General features: G+C 38.8%; 1 protein-coding gene across 3 annotated transcripts in view; it reads right to left on the bottom strand.

Moving 5' to 3' along the window:
• Positions 1-18,105, bottom strand: part of Vps50 (VPS50 subunit of EARP/GARPII complex) — a 101,199-nt gene that overhangs the window by 55,680 nt on the left and 27,414 nt on the right. For 2 of the 3 annotated variants that reach the window (XM_008762704.4, NM_001173511.1), the window contains exons 10-12: positions 12,091-12,133; positions 10,856-10,954; positions 7,931-8,071 (exon numbers count right to left, since the gene is read on the bottom strand). In XM_008762704.4, coding sequence (XP_008760926.1) covers positions 7,931-8,071; positions 10,856-10,954; positions 12,091-12,133 — 283 coding nt within the window. The remainder of the gene's footprint in view (positions 1-7,930; positions 8,072-10,855; positions 10,955-12,090; positions 12,134-18,105) is intronic. The other variant, XM_006236037.5, reaches the window with a different exon arrangement.

Here is an 18,105-nt window from a genome sequence, read left to right as displayed (position 1 = left end):
TCCAGACCACTGCCTGGAGTGCTCACATGTCAGTAGCCCTCACTCTCAAAAAGACCTTTTCTTCCCTGAACGACTTCACTCCTCCCAAAACGCCAACCAGGATGTCTTGGCACACTTTTGTGTTGAGCACGTCAAATTCCTCAAGTTGAACCACAAAAGAGAAGAGCTAACCTCTGGAACCAGAGTCCCCATGTAAGGCCTAGAACAAGATATTTTACTGGTTTAATATTACAAAACAAATTAATAATGTTTTCCCTCTTAATAGGTCTAAGAAGGCAAAAACAAATGACAGCCTCCCAGATACCAAGATAGAAAAACTGATTGTTATTCATCCAAGAGCCATTTCTAACTAACGACTCATGACTATATTAAGACTGACCTCCACTATTAAACAGTTTTGGGAAATAGTGGTCAAAACAATCAGATTAAACCACTAGGGGCCACACAAACAAAACCTACTTGAATCTACTAACTGACATAGTAACTGAAAATTCCTACACATCTGTAAAACTAACTCAGTAATACCCAGCAATGATAAGGGTTATAAAAAAGAATAAGACTCATGTCAGTAACAATCATTTAAGCATTTACAATAAAGAGATAAAAAATTTTAGAAATAATCTTTGCAGTATATGTTCAAAGACTCCACAAGGAAAACTTATGAGACACTGTAAAAAAGTGTAGAAGATTTGAGCTAACTGGAAGTCAAGGTACTCTTGATGAGGGTGTTTCAGTTATGGACATATTACTTAAGTCGATTCAGTCTTATTATGGAACCAATTAAAAACCCCCAGTCTCTCACGAAAACCTAGCGAAGCGGGAGGGGCTCCTTACATCAGTACACTGTTGTTTCCAATGGTCAGCAACCTGACAGTCAGTAGAAAAGTAAGAATTAGACCCACTCCATACACTATGAAAAGAATAGTCAGAAAGCTAAACAAAAACTGTAACTATACAGCAGTAAGAGAAAATAGGAAGCATTTCCTTTCTAATGTTGATACAAGGCTCCCTTATGTACAACTCAACATTGAGAGGCAACCAAACTAAAAGCTGATAAATTTGTACATGAAAAAGCAGAATATATAGGACCATAAACAAGTCAAAATGCAAATGATATAGCTGAGAAAATTCACACATACATATATAAAGAATTAACATCCCATGTCTAGATGGAATTCTAAAGAGTGAAAAGCTGGATGTGTCAGTATATGCCTGAAGTTCTAACTATTTGGAAAGCTGAGGCAGGGGCATGAACCTATGAGTTCAAGGTCAGCCTAGGCAGTACAGTGGGATGTCTCTTTCAGTAAAGAGAAGAATCACAACAGTCTGGTTTATGGGGTGGCATGCAAACACAAAATAATAGCTTCACAAAGAGAAACAGAAAATATGATATGAGAGACTATGCTCAGCTTATCTAATCTAGTCAGAGTAAGCCTGGCAAACATGATTCCCACAGCACTGCTGAAAGGAACCTGAAATGGTATATAATCTCACAGAGAAAGAGGAATCACCTAACAAAACAGCAACTTCAATCATGCCACCTCACCTCTAGAAATGTACCCTGATGATGCGCCATAACAGAATGTGTGCTAAAAAACCACTGGAGCCTATATAAACCCAAGCACCACAGGAATGTGCAGAAGAAGCTATCATCCACATACATAAAAGAATAGCATGCAGTTATGTAAAATAATTTCACATCCTTATTTTTATAACCGCTAGCTTACAATGAGCCAATTTTAATTATTTTTCTTAGTTTATTTTAGCACATCATTATACCTGACTCATTTCTTACCAAATATACATTAAAAAAAGAACAAAATCAGGAATGATTAAAAATACATAGCCAAGTAAAACAAAACTCAAAAGTCCCAGGCTGCACTTCAGGATTCTTTACTCAATACAGGAGCTCCTCTGAGGCTAATTTAGAACAATAAACTCCACAAATTCAATAGTACTTAACTTATATTTATATTATGCAAATACATTTCATCTAGCTATATTCCAGCATTTTGCCTAGAAGATAAGAGAAAGATAGTATTAGGAATATTTTTTTTCTGAGAGAAATATTAGGACTATAAAAATAACTGATACACTCAAATGTCATAGTTTATCAACTCATAAAATTAAAACTTAATTCTACTACTTTTTACTCTATACAATGGAAGGAGAAGAGACTCCTCCCCTCTGCTCTCTCTTAGGGCTCCCTCCCATGCTCTCTTGAAGATCCTCTCCTATGCTATCACCTAGAGGCTTACTGTATTTTACAGATGTATCAAGCAAGATATATTAATGTTTGTCATTTTTTTCAAAAACAACTGAAATTACAGCAAACCTGTTAACCACTGATTCAAGCATAAATGATTCAAAGCTCTAGCTGAATCAATGATCTTGTCTAAAAGTCTGTCAAAAGAACTCAAATTAAAACCCAGTACATCAATGTGTACAAGCATATGAGAATAATAAATTTAACACCATATAGTAAGATAATTCTCATCTGTTTATATTTAAAATATAAACTTTAGAGACCATTTTACTAAATAAATGTAATTTTTAAAGGGTATTTTCAATGTATATAAATTATGGCATATTAACCTCTGTACTTGCAACCTATGCTGTTGAGTCATTTTGCATTAAAATTGAGCCATTTCCACTATATCATTCAAGCAATTAGCATCTGTACTCAAGAAACAACTCTTCCTAGCCATGTAAGGTAGGTGTGCTACAAGTTCAAGTCTGGCTGGGACTACATGGTCCCCCGCTTCACTACCAAATTCATGACCAAACCAGTCAATAATTCTGCAGGGATGGGGAGAGGAGGGGTGGGGAGGGGAGAGATGCATGGATTTCCGTCCCCAGCTGAGGGGCTGGAGTTTCACGTTCCTTAAAAAAGACAGAGGTACCCAGACCTATGTCATCACTTGCTTAAATCAGTCGTCAATTACTAAACACCTAGCAGAAAAGCTCGGCTCATGCTCAGGTTGGGCATCTCAGTTCCGTTTCTACATTCACTGACGGAAAAGTGCAATTCATTGGGAACGATTCGATTTAGGAAATGCTACAGTCAATCACCTCTTCCTGAAGTGCCTTTAGGGTAGGAGACACAAATCTGATTCCCAGCACCTCTCCATGGTCTACAGCTGTATTCAACACTTGGGGACTTCAGGGCAGGTGGGAGAGGGGGAAGGAGAGAATGCAGTCTCTGAGAAACAAGTTTAGTACAGAAAAGGAAGAGTTTAAATAAAATCATGTTCAAGGGGAAAAAAATCCCACATCTATAGGAAAGACATTCAATTCTCCTAACTGGGATGAGCACAGAGAACAAAGCTCTCCATTGCAAGAACTGGATCTGCAGACCTGGCTCGCACAGTGAAGAGACGTGGACACAATCTGAGCACAGGAAGGTTCCCAGTCTAATCTTCACTGGGGCTTAAACTCCATGGATCTGACCTCCCATCTCGCCACAGTCAGTTCAGAGAAAGCCTAGGACCTTCCTTCTCTACTACCAACCACCACCGAGAGCCTATCTGATCAGCATTCAAGTGAAGACACCGACTTCTCAAGCGGCTACATGTCAGTCTTGATTAGTTAGTCCAGTTGATGCTCAACGTCTAGTGTAAATACTCTAAATTCTGAACTTGAAGTATACAGTGGAAGAATATCGTTTCAAAGTTCCTTCAGTGAAAAGTGATGAATATCAGACTGACAGTCTTTTATTATACAATTGAACTCATAAGGAAACTCTATGAACTATATACAAAAAAAAAAAAAAAAAAAAAAAACAAATTCCTAGAGGGTCCTATGCAGTTTTGTTGTTTCATATTTAGAATTAGCACTCTACTCACATTCTAATAAACATACAGAGAACAGATGCTCTGGAATCTTACCAAGATCCAAATTCCACAGTGCCTGTGCGTGTACGTACATACATACACAAACACACACACACACACACACACACACACACACACACACACACACACACACACGGTCATTATCACCACTGGGAAAATGCTGCAGCGTGGGCAGTCATGGTCAAAACAACACTAGGCCGAGTGAGCTGAGAGCATCTACACGGGGACTGAACTCTGTCTCCAAGTGGAAAAGTGCTTAAAAGACATTCCCTCTGCTGTGAATCTCTACTGATTACTGCATGTGCCATGCTGTATGCAATGTTAATATCTTATGTACTTTGTAACCACCAAATACCTCGGCAGCAGCAGAAAAAAGAACAGAACTGGATGGGACAGGGCTGGGCTTGGAGCCCATCCTTGTCACTTCCTTGGCCAAGACTCCTGAAGGGCACCAGGGGATGACAAATATTCCTAGCATCTGATTAGACTCCTGACTTAAAAACACCAACGGCTTGTGGAGAAAGCTGCCATTCTCAACTACCGGGCACTTGATCATCAGTGCTAAACAGAAATACAAGCAAAAAAAAAAATGCAAAAATGTACTACTAAGTAACAGCTGTGGCATAGACGCTGCCTCCCAAGTACAGTGTCAGGCGTTTGTAGCTGCTGCTTGGGGCTGTAATCAAACAGGTATGCACTAGCACCGTAAAACAGGCAATAATACATGTATCTAAACATTACAAATGGTAGAGTGCGATATGGCATCTGAATGACCATAACCATTTAAACATTTAGTTTAAATATAAGAACGCTAACGAATTAATAGCAGCAGTTCTCAGACTTCAAGTGGTTTTCTTCCCGTAAATTATTTTGTTTCTGCTGAGAGTTGTATGCCGACCTCCAGAACCACAGGAATAGTAAAGGAAAATGGAGGTTTTGTTTTCTCTGCTGGGCTTAAGAACCAAGAGACACTGTTTATCAGTTGATGAAAATAGGATATAATTTTACCCAATTCCTTTATAAAAGGAGGAGTTTTAAAAAAAAAAAAAAAACTAGCTCCACTTCAATCCTGCTCACCCAGACAGATGTTCAGTAGAGTACCAAGAAGAAAGCAGGCTGACACTGTCTCCTTTTATTCCCAGACTATTCCCAATTAAAGGAAGCACCCTTCCCTGCTCAGAGAACGTCTACCTCCTGATTACTTTGTGCCATTCAATTATCTTAATTTTTAATATTTTCAAATACTTTTAATAAGAGACAGATGACTCCCACCACCACATAAAGCTCATGTCCTACGACCGGACTCCTTCATGAATTACCCCCTTGTCTGAGTGATGCCAATGAGCACCCTACTTGTTCCCATGAGGAAAATGTGCTTATGTTTTCTTTAATCAGTTCCCTTAGTGAACGTCAAAGGCCTTCTACTCTCACTTCCTTGAGGTAATCACCGTCTTTTACAGAACAAAGTCAGTACATGGTATTATTCTGATAAACTAATCAACAAACTGAACTGAAGTCCTTTCTCCACCCCCAAATCTTAATCACCAAGAGCACAGTGTGTACAGTGGACCCAACATGCATTCTCAAGCACAGCGCTGCTCATCCCCGCCTACCTGTGCTGAGCGTCAGTGAAGTGAGGGAGGGGAGCTGTGCAGGAGGGGCACTATGCAGGGACTTAAAGACGACAGCTGAAGACTGTGGTGCACACCACACAGGCCACTGATTTTTTTGGCACCCATTTTGGTAAAGAATTAATGCAGTTCTGCAACCACCTGGGGCTACAAGCTAGCCTAGAATTGCCACAGGCAGTCAATAACACTGTACTCCTCTGAAAGCTGTATTACTTCATCATACTGGGCAGTATTTTACATGTATATGTGGTTTCTATGACAGCTCTAGAATATTAGCAGACCAATGGTTCCCATAACTGGATTCTATACAGTTCAACTACTACCACATATAGATGACTACTTTTGTAACAAGGTACCAGAAATCTTTTAGGGGTAACTTTAAAAAGCATTTACTCAAGGGGCAATCCACAATGATAAGTTATTAGTTATCTTATAATTAAAAAAATACAGCTATTACAAAATATTGCTGTATCATCGCTGTTTAAGTGAAAACAATACAGAAGAAGCATGGTAAGAAACACTGAGCAGCTTTTCACTGATCAAAGCACATATAACTCAATCTTAATTGCAGAACTAAGAGTTTGAATGTAGAGGACCTGCTCATAAAGCCTGGACTTTAAAAAGCCTACAAAAACAATATGCACAAACAGATATAAACACTAGAGCTAACCATTATAAAGAGACTGGGCCTTTATTTGTTTAAACTGCTTTTTTGAATTAGTAGGAATTATATTTCATCAAAATTACAAACTTGTAATCACCTGCTATATTACTTAAAGCCATCTGACAATTATAGTCACACTAACAAAACCAGAAGCACAGGCAACTATTATGGTAATAAAATGTAGATGATTAAGAAAATAAATGATTCAGAAACATCAATTGACAGCTGTATTTACCAATGGGCAAATGTATAATTATATAACTATATTAGATTAAAAGTTAATAACTGACATGGGTAAAAGTTCTATTTTATAAAATTATTTTTAAAAGACATTTCAATCACATTAACTCCCTGACATAGCAAATATACATAGTATGACCCTTAGAATATTTGTAATAGTTCAAAAGTAAGAAAATTTCTCTAGATCCCAAAAGACGGGTCCGTGTGTGAGTGTGTGTTGAGATAGTGAGATAGGCTGACTCCATGCAGGCTTCAAATTGGCAGTTCAGAAGACCAGGCCTAAGAACTGGGCAAGCCCAGGCTAGTCAGTTACTAGAAAAAACCCAGGCTTCAGTCAGAAACTGTTCTGCCATCAGAAGCTGCCCACTACCAAGCCTGAAGCAAGGACAGTGGGTCAGCAACAGTTTCCAGCCCCCACACGTTGGTTCTGGAATGAATGTCCCTAGACATGGAGCAAGATAAAGTCACCTACCCCGGAATTCCACTAATACACTTTAAATCAGGCCTGCGAGCTCACTTGGTTGTCTCCCTGTCTTGGTAATGGGCGACCCCAGCGTGCTGGGCTTCTGCAGAATAGAGCTCTCTTGGCCTTTACATGCTGTTTGAGTGCAGGGTGTCACTGGGAATCACAGACCCTTACATCATGTGTGTGCACGTGCATGAGTGCTCCCGCACATCCTGTTTCCTTCAGAAACTTGTTGAAGAACTAAGATTAGCAACTTTTCAATAGCAATAATTCCTGGAAATAATCTTTTAAAGTAGCTGTGTAGTTTCTGGAAGTGCTAATGGTTCCCTCACCAGATGTCAGAAGACTCACAAGGTCAGTGAGAGACCAAGGAGCGCACAGAAAGCAATGGTCTCCACCCACGCTGCAGTCACTGGGCCTGTGCAGTTTTCGCATTCAGGCTCTGGTACCATTCACTACTCCGCATCTTTCCTTTACACTGCTGGGTCTCCAGCCTCTCCTGGCTGTCCTACCCCACCAGCTGCTTTTTTCAGTCCTTCATCCTCTTCCACAGAGCCAACGGTTTAACATTTTGTTCATCTCCCTTCCCCTTTCCCCAGTCTCCTTATCTGGGCTCCTGGCTCTAACTGTAAACAGATGACTTCCAACTGTGTAACTACAGCCCTGACCACCCTGAGCTTTTGGCCAATGACATCTACAAGGCCACTGATGGTTAACAGGTACCAAGCAAGTTAAGATGGCAGCATCTGAAACTTGGGAGACTAAGGGAGGTAATCCCAAGATCAAGGCCACTCTGGACTATATAGGGTAAGATATCTGAAAAATAAACCAAAAAAAGAAGAAAAAAAAATGAGTAGCATGAGTAGCAAACAGATGCTACGTTTCCTCTGCAGACACACTCTGAAGTTCCATCAGCCATGCTTCCTGCTAAAGTACACCCTAAATATGTGCATTCCTCACCTGTTTTCTATGTTTGCTTTTATTTTAATGGCACCTTCAGACAATAGGTGCAAAGAATCAGGGAATTACTGGTTTAAAACCTAAGGGAGAGAAGAGTAAAGAAATTAATACATACCGTACAGAGATCTTTATACTGAAGCTTCTGGAACTTTGTATCTGTGTTTCCTGCACACAGCTCCACATAGCCAAGCACAACTTGAAACACGGTGTTGTGAATGGCTTGAGTGAAGTGCATATGAAGCTGATCCATTGCAGTCTGGGAAAGAAAAATAATAATGTAAGTTTGGAGTCTTAAATACACGTCAAAAGACTTGACAAAACAGAGAAGCAAAACCTTACCAACTATAGCAGTAGCAGGAGCTCACTACCATCTTAGAATTAAGTGTGGTGCACGCTGTTTGCAGATCAGCTTTCCTGTCACCGTGGCGTCACACCACTCAGGCTGAGTGTGCACTGGGAAGCCGTGCTGCTGCTCTCATTGTAACTGGCATTCTCGTTCACTTGTTCTTAACTCTCACATATAACTGTCCACCACAGGCCGTCTCTTACATTACTCAGGAGATTCCTCAGTGGGGAGCCTTTCCTGACTAGACTATTTAAATCAGTACTTCCCACCACTCTTTTTTAGTTTCTCCAGGCAGAGCTCTTTGTAGCACTATTCCGCCTGACAGCATCTTCGCTTACAACCATAACATGTGCATCTGTGGGGGTTTGAACAAAAATGGCTCCCACAGGCTTCTGTGTTTCAACGCTTGCTCACCAGGGACTAGAACTGTTTGAAAGGATTAGACTGATTAGTAGGTGTGGTCTTGTTGGAGGAAGTGTGTCACTAGAGTAAGCTTGAGGTTTCAAAAGACCAACTCAGGCATAGGCTCCGTATCTTATGGGAAGATTCTAATTAAGGGTGAAGTCCACCATGACCAGATAACCTATAGGCTCAGTGCAATATGGAAGACTCCATTTACTAGTGACCTTGTCTGAGGAATTCTAAGCTCTAACACATACCTCTACTGGAGGAATGTCATGTAGCCTCAGCTAGATTTTAGGATCAATTTCCTTTGTCCTGATAAAGCCTGCTTAGCCAGCATCTGAGTTTCCTGGAATGCTTCCCTATGCTAATGATGTATTTAAGGTACCCTAAGCTCCCAACCAATGACCTCTGTCTATCCTGGATGTGCTACCCTCAATCCTCCAAAACACTGTAAGCCTTAAATCACCTAAACAAAGCTGACCTGCCTCCTGAGAGCCAGTCCCGATGGATGTGGTTATTCGTAGTACATACTCACAGGTTTCTGTCTCTGCTCCCGCTGCCCTTGTGGACCAAATGGGCCCATGATCCATTGGGGGCAGGGGTGGAGTTGGGGATAGATCCATATCTCTTTCTGCTTGTTATCGATGGATGTAATGCTCTTAGCCATTTCTCCAGCACCATGACTGCCTCAGTGGTGTTAGGATCCCCACCACGATAATAAAACTAATAAGCAGGCTCTCTAAATGTTTTCTTTTGTAAGTGTTGCCCTGGTCATAGTACATTGCAATAGAACATTGACTATAGTGGTTTCCCTCACCACAACAGGATACATATGACAAGTTACACTCTGGGACCTGGAGTAGTACAGTAAGAAGGTACCATGTATATTTAATACCCAACAGTCTTATGGAGAAAACTTAAAGTCATAATCTTAGTTCTAAAGGTCTTTACGAATGTCACTCAGAAATATGAAGTCTTTATGAAAATTAAGAAAATATAAAAAAATCAGTTTTTAGATACTAAACAAAATTCAAAACATTTGGAGTAGTCTTGAATTTCCTTCCAAAAGAAGACATCATTTAAAAAAGAGAAAAAGATAAAAGCTTGTGTCTATCACGTGTAAAGGCTGAGTGATTAAATGCATAATTCTAGATACGGAAGATACAATTAAGTTTCACACCACTTCCCTTGTTTCTATTGAGGCCTTCTCCCTTTAATATAATAGTAGCCATTTTGGATTCAAGTTCAGGTTCTCAGACTCTGCTTCTCAGAAGTGTAATTATCCATAGCTAACATAAGAAAAATTCTTCTAGAAGGTCCTAACACTATGGTTGTATTACTGCTTATACCCTGTTATCTCAATACTCTGAAATTCCCCTGTTCACCACCCATCTAACGCCCGTCCACCTCCCCTCGTACCCTCACACAGAACCAATCAGCTTAACTGTCAGTTGATAGTACTTTGTCGAGTTAGCCAAACACATGGTATTGCCTCCACCCTTACTTTCTCAACTTCTGAACTTGGTTTTCCTATAAAAAAAAAAAACTCGCCCTAACAACAGATTGGTACCACAATTAGGGTCCCGAGTCCTTTTTTGTGATCTGGATCGATCGGTCTTAGAGGGTGTGTTCAATAAAATACTCCTGCCAAACTGAGATCAGAGTTCGTATGGTTTGTGTGATGACTCCTGAACTATAACAGTTTCATGTTTTTCATGGAAGACTGTGCATAATGAGTGTGCACACATTAGATGACAAAGCTACAGTACTAGAGAAACCTGTTAGGTTAAATGTACTCACTAAGAAATAGTTTATATATCATTGAAGGAGTCAGGCTAGCCTGTCTAGGAAACAAACGAAGGCTCTTATTAAGATCCCCCTCACAGGAACAACTTAAAGCACAGATGCTCATGCACTCTCCCACTGACTCTAATCAGCTGTACTTCCATTCCTCCCTTTGTGGGTTTTTTGCTTACTTGTTTGTTTGAAAACAGGTTCTTGCTATGGCCTTGAACTTGCAATATTCCTGCCTCATCCTCTCAAGTAAAATATACTTTTCTTAAATCCTACATAAGTAGGGAAAATAGCAAAACTGTCAAATATTGTTTAAAACAAAGTTTTAGGATGTTTCTGTCAAATTAACACTCTGAGACTCTATTAATAAGATGTTACCGTTATTTATTCGGCATTAAAATGCACTTTGTTAGGTGAAATTTTGTAAGGATATCATATTGGTAACAATCAGACTCAATCATAAAGGTTCCTGAGTGACATCTGCTCGGAACTAACCTGTGTTTTTCCAAGAAGCCGATAAGCTTGCTGAACCTTGGTGTAATGGTTAACGTCAAAATTCTTGCAGATCTTGGAAAGAGCTACATCCAACTGTTCCTATGCAATCAACAGAAGAGCTCATGAAAGAACCTTTTTTCACAGCAATATAAAGAAAATATTAAGACTACCCTCCCTCCATTTATAATTAATAACTATTTACCATTTTACTGGATTAGTAGAAACCATGTATAATTTACAATTAGCTGCTATAATTTTTATATTAATAATAAATCATTAGCATTATGAGCATTTTATTTACCTTGAAACCTATGCCTAGTATTTCAGAAGAAGCAAAATAAGCATTCTCAACCCAGCACTGACTTTGAAAAATGCACACCCGAGTTAAGCTTTTCCATCATAAATGCACTTCTTATTGGGTTTCTATTTCAACGATTTCATTTTTAAATAATGATTTTCTATATGCACAGAATACTATTTTTGTTTTTATTAAGAATGAATAAATACTGAATTTTCAACAAGGCCCTCATTAAAAATATTCAGAGCAACGTTTTCTTACAGAATTCAAGTCACTTGCTTTTGATTAGCAAATAAACAGACATTTTTATAATTACCAAATAATATTTCTGACCAGACTTCTTTCACAAAAGGTCATTTGATAGTTTACCTTTTACAATTACAGTATCCTGATCAGGAAAGCAAGAGGTGGAGAGGGAATCCAGGAGCTCATATTGCTTTGTAAATGGAGCTCCCTGTACTGTAAAGGCTGCAGTAGGCAGATGGCTTCTGACACAGGTAGAACTGTAAGAAAGTTCCGTGAGGAACCCTTCTCCTCCCACCTCTACACTTTCAATCTGTTTTTGGAGTTTATGAGGGTTTTCGTCGATTAATAAACACAATGAAATCAATTTATAGGGTCAAAAAGAGAAGTAATTTATAAAATAAAATATGTGGAAAGTATTTTCATTGTACAACATGACAACACAGCCATTTCCCATTTTGAGAGTTACTATTCTAGAAAAAGTGATATCTTCAAATTCTGCTTTAAAGTCCCCCTAATTCTAGAAGTATTATTTAGTTTACAAGTAGATTAAATCTGACTTAATTTCATAGATATTTCAAATGAAACACAAGAGACAAGGGAAATAAAACAAACACAAAAAATAATGTTGTGTCTACACTAGCTAAAAACCTCCAAAAGGAAAATGCTATCCAATTTATAATAAAACTCCTACCTCAATTTGCTCCAAAGTATCCTGCAGCTTTGAATTCAGCTCACTACCAAATAAAACAGTTAAAGGTGTTTAGTGCTAAATACCACTGATGAATAAACAGAAAACCAGTACCCACAGTATGTGCACTGATGTTAGAAAAGAAAAATGAATAATAAGAACTACAGAGAATGAAGAGTTAAAAGTTCATGGCACATTTTAAAATTAAGTTAAAAAGTAAAATGTCACAAAGTTAATTTCTACAACACAGGAATAAAGGAAATAGAAAATAACATCTTAAAAATACAATTTAAGGAGAGCAAATATCAACAAAAGTTATGCAATACAATGCTGAGCTGAAATAAATTGAGCTTAAATACACAAAAGAGCACGTCATGCTAACAGATCAAACTTTCCAACAATATGTTCATCAAGTGATCTACAATAACCAAACTTTAATCAAAAGCATTACTTGGAGAATCTGATAATCAGTTCCTGAAATCTCTGTGGCGACTTAAATCTCAGAGAACAAGGCTAGCAAGGCCTGACTGCCAAGATACAGCAGTAAGACAGTGTGGCTGACAGAAGGACACAGAGTGAAGTGAACGTGGGGGCAAATGGCGCCAACAGACACTTGGCAGAGACTATTCAACTGCCAATAAACAACAACAAAAAATATTTTTTAAAAAAGTGGTATTTGAGTCCATTAGTTATTCTGAAAAAGCTTCTATGAAAAACAGCAAAACAAACAAGCAGAATGGCCAAAAGATATTTTTAAATAATTAAAGATTGCATCTTTAAACTCTGGCTGGATGTGGAACAAAAGGAATACTCTAGCATTTGCACGACACAGGGGACATCTCAACAACTCTTAGGAAATCTTTAAAGGCTACTGCGCTCCACACTCTGTAGCTTAGCAGTTCCAGTGTGGTACAAACATCTAACAATGCCAAGCTACCAGAGCTTCCAGGGACTAAGCCACTACCTAAAGACTATACATGGACTGACCCTGGACTCTGACCTCATAGGTAGCAATGAATATCCTAGTAAGAGCACCAGTGGAAGGGGAAGCCCTGGGTCCTGCTAAGACTGAACCCCCAGTGAACTAGACTGTTGGGGGGAGGGCGGCAATGGGGGGAGGGTGGGGAAGGGAACACCCATAAGGAAGGGGAGGGGGGAGGGGGATGTTTGCCCGGAAACCGGGAAAGGGAATAACACTTGAAATGTATATAAGAAATACTCAAGTTAATAAAAAAAAAAAAAAATCTAACCAAAGTGTATATACAATTCTTGGGCCTATTTGTAACAGTCAAAAACCATAAAGCTGACATTATTAAAATTATATATTACCAAAAGAGGTCTCCGAACTCTAATAAAATAAATCCACTCACAAAATAAATTCAATCTCAAAAAACACTGACAACTGACAAACCTCTTAATAATAAAAAGAAGTAAAAGACTTAGTTCAATGCATTGAAATCTTGATTTTCAATATCGCCTGCTGATAATAAAGTTGACTCTCAAGTTCCTGATAGCCCATGCAAACAGGGAGGATTACAATATACAATTCATCATTCGTAAGATCAAAGCACATTTAAGGGAAGAAAAGGATACGAGCACAGAAAAAAAAAGTTTATTTCTGAGGTCATTAGTCTCTGGGAGGAATTTTCCTAATTTTTTTAAATAAGGAGGACTATTCGTTGTCAAAGGCACCCTTGACAATCCTACCCTCATGCTCTACACCTCAACGGGCTCCTTGTAATGGCTCCTAGCTGAGCCTCTCACTGAGCACTAAGGAGGTAACAGTACAGGGAGATGGACACACAGACAGTCATACAGGTACAAAGCAATTTACCAGAAAGGAAAAACAGTAGCATGATGTGTGTGATGGTCTAAGGATCAATGTTCAAGCTTACAGCACAAACCTTGCCTTTTGAAAGCATATAATGCTGCCATACGCATACCTTAGTCATACCTGAAGTCAGACACTGGCAGCTACAGTCTCTAGAAAAACTGACAGTGAGCAAAACTAAATCCTTTGTCCACCAGCATTTCCAGGTTGATACCTTGGAAATAATCAGATCTCTAGCTAGAACCAACACACAGTATACAGCAGAAACCACAGGAATGGGTTAGAGGAATACTTAGAACGTGTTATCCTCAGGCTCATGGGCTGCCTGTCCTAGCCTCTGAGGGCTTCTATCTACACTCTCGTGATTTTGTTGCCTGGCTGGTTCTCAACAGAGCAATGTTTGCAGCACCTAAAGCTGAAGCAAAATCATATTACTGTCCCATAGGCAATAAACACTTTGGCAGCTTCCCAAATAAGGACAAATAGAAAGTTAGCATGGAGTGTGAGAGCCTCAACTTCTCATCCAGTTTCCAAAGCCTGCCCTTTATCCACACGGACAGCACACAGGACTCCAAGGAAAGCCCAGACTTCCACACTATTATCCCTGCTCTGTGTTCACAGCTGAACAACTCTTCTGCCAAACATCCACCTAGCTTTCCAGTCTCCAAGGTCACCTTCTCTAGGAGGTGACATCTTCCACTCACTTCTTGGTCCCCCCCTTAATGGGTATCTGTGACTGTGTTCCCAGGGGAAAGCCTCCAGGAGGCAATCGCTATTTCTCAGTGACTGCCCAGGACCAAATTCACTACCTGACTTAGGGAGCCAAAAACATATCTATGATCCAATCTGCAATGTAAAGAAAAATCATTAGTTAGCCTGCATTTCTACTTTAATAACTTGAACTATAAAGATAAAGGAGAAGAAAAGCTGTCCTATTAGACCCTGCAAGTGCTTCAGTAACAGCTGAACCTAGATACCCTCCTGCACCCAGTGAGGTTGAAAAGTCCGCCTGAGCTGAGCTGGAGAGAGGGAAGAATGGCAATATAATGGCACTTTAGAACTGGCAATCCCTTTCTTTTCGAGAACATTTTCACTCTGGAGGACAAAGAAGTATTTCCAATTGCATTCACACCCATTCAATCACTATAAAAATGGTTGTTTATTTATAAAATTGTAAATCTGGCTGCTTTTATGGCAGTTATTATTTATAGTTACATCATTCTTTTTCTGTGAGAATGGTTATGTAAATAACATGTCAAACGCTATAAACATAAAATCTAGAAATCAATTTCATTTTATTAAGAAGGCTCTCAAACTCTACAACTGCAGTTTGACCACAATTGCCTACTAATTAAATACACACAGAGAGAAATTAGTGATAAAGGCGCAGGCATTAGATGTGCAGCTTTTAAAGAAACCCTTAGGTATCGGTTAGAAACGTTAAGTTCAAGCCATTTTAGTCACATTAATCAGTATATTCAAAAGAATTACCCATAAACATTTTGATAAATAAAAGCTGCATTGTGGTAAAAAACATCACTAATTCTAAGATGGAAGGCTAAAAGCTTTGAAAAGCTACCTGCAAACTCAACGGAATGAACCAAATGCTTCTGCTGAGTCTGGGCATCACCAGAGAAAGAACAAAGATACTGTATCCTTAATAATTAACTAAGTGCTTTTATGTAATTGCTCTAGTGCACACACACACACACACACACACACACACACACACACACACTGGTCGTAAGGATGGAAAATAAAACCTTTGTATAAATCTGATGATACAAAGACAATATAATACAAAGATAACAGCACTGTACTGAACTTTGCCTGGTCTGGTGTTTCAAGTCAGTTTCTGTAAGATCTCTGGGCATCACTTTGCTCTATAAAGTAGGCTAACTCAAAAGACTGCTTCCAGCTCTAAGGTTTCCCAAATACCTGTTATTCAGTCACCACATCTTTATATATACTGGTCTGAGCAAGTTCTAAAACTTTTAGAATAAATGTGAAAAAATGGAATTCTAAATTATATTTAATATCCATATTCCATGAAAATTAACAGTATGCTTGCCTTAGAGCCTGCCCCACGGGGTTCCAATCTACACATGGGAAAGAGTTTACCCACAGACCTTGAAGAAGACCAAATACCGTGAAATGAAGCCAACAACCCGAGATATCACGAAACAGGTACATGATCTTCTAAAGCTGACATGACCAGACCAAGCAGAACAAGCAAGGTGACTTCGCTTATAATCACATCTCTGTCCTCAAATCCTCTGCCTAAACTTCAAACACAATCAGCACAAAGCTTGGAGTCCATTTCTAAGAATGCTAAATAGCCAAACATCTTCAAACTATATGGATTCTCAATTCTAGCAAATTTGGGAAAACAAAGAAGCAAAGTCCTTAGCATATACATGTCCACAGCTAAAAGCTGTAAACATTTACTGTAAATTAAGTTCATAAAACTGTCAACATCATACTCTGAGAAAAAAAATAAAGGATACTTTAAACATTATATTATGGGAAAAGTATAGTGCTCAACAAAGTAGTTCTGACAACTTACACTTCCAGCCCATAACACAACACTTTTAGGGTCTGTCAAGAAGTTTCTCTCCAATGAAATAAAAAGTAATAAAGTAGTTACGACTTTTGGGATAACTTTCCTTGAAACTAATTTAGATAAATTTCAAGTGAAAAATAAAAACTTCATTCAGATACATTTTAACATAACACATTCTGAATTGTATTCCCAGTAAATTCCAACTATATGATCCATGTCAGTCGACTCAACAAATTTCCAATAACATTACAGAGGTTCTCTGTCAGTCAAAGTGAACAGAATTGGTATTACACTTTATTTTATTAAGGATATATTTCAGTATATCTCAACAAAGACACAAAGTTCGGAAGAGGCACCTCTTTGTTACCTTTCATTGTGTAACCAACTGAGTGCCTCAAGTACCACTTGGAACAGCGAGTGTTAAACTAGAGACTCCCTTATGTAAAAGCAAATGTGTGAATTCTGATTTTCCTACTTTCAGAACCTTAAGAGTTAGCCCAGTTGTCCCTAACCTACCCAAGCTCCTTCTTGCAGACATGACCTTAATGCTCAAACCAGACCTCTCCTTTTATTTCAAATAAAGGAGTCAGGCGACTAGAACCTGAAACCAACCAAGGCCAAATTAAGACATAGCCAAGCAGATACACGGTTATGATAAATGTAACTGAAAGAAAAAAAAATCAGAATACAGAAATGCTCTATATCATGAAGTAGTTCTCTTGAAGACATTTCTACTGGGAGGTGGGGGGCAGGTGTCACACAACTTCAATCCCAGCACTAGGGAGGCAAAGGTATTCAGATCTCAGTGAGTTTGAGGCCAATATATATACACACCAAGTTCCAGGCCACCCCTGTCTCAAGATAGGTAGGTAGGTAGGCAGGCAGGCAGGCAGACAGACAGACAGACAAATAATTACAAAGAAAATATTAATGATTCTCTAGTACTCATAAGAATGAAAGAATAAACAGTACTTAAAATTTGAATATGGAGATTCAATTGCAAATTAAATACTACTCCTATGATTAGCAGAGTGTCCAATTGTTTTTCACTGATTCCCTGGTGTTAAAACTGGGAATTCACGGGATCATCACAGAATACAAAGCATAGGATATAAGTAACAGAGCACGCTCTGCACTTTAGAAACCCGCTGCAAAAAATGCTGCAAGTAACTAGGAACAGTTGGCTTCAATATTGCTGCAAAAATAAACTCAAATGTGCTTATCATAGAAAATCAAGTATTTGGGGTCACAATAGGCTAATTGGCTGGATTTTTATCATTCCATACTGTTTTGGAAAATCATATCACTTTATACTCCATAAATATATAACTGTTAATACATAAAAGTATAAATCATCCTCAAATGTGAGTAGATTTTTTTAAAAGAGAGAAATGTATGTTTTTCTCAAGCAGGAACAAGGAGTACCATAAGAGACAACAGGAAATGGGAAAGTGGGAGAGCTAGGCAGGACAAAGCAAACTGCTACTTAATAAGCCAGAGGAGAATCCTGGCCCCAGCCACTGCTGCACATTTAAGTAAGTCACATGATATATACCCAGCTCCATCCACCAATTTTCTTAGGAATCCTAAGGTAAGCTCATGCTACCACAGCTTTCCTGAGACA

Source organism: Rattus norvegicus, chromosome 4, assembly GCF_036323735.1.
Source record: "Rattus norvegicus strain BN/NHsdMcwi chromosome 4, GRCr8, whole genome shotgun sequence".
NCBI lineage: Eukaryota > Metazoa > Chordata > Mammalia > Rodentia > Muridae > Rattus > Rattus norvegicus.
The sequence above is the reverse complement of the archived record's forward strand: the minus strand, read 5'-3'. Positions and strand labels throughout refer to the sequence as shown.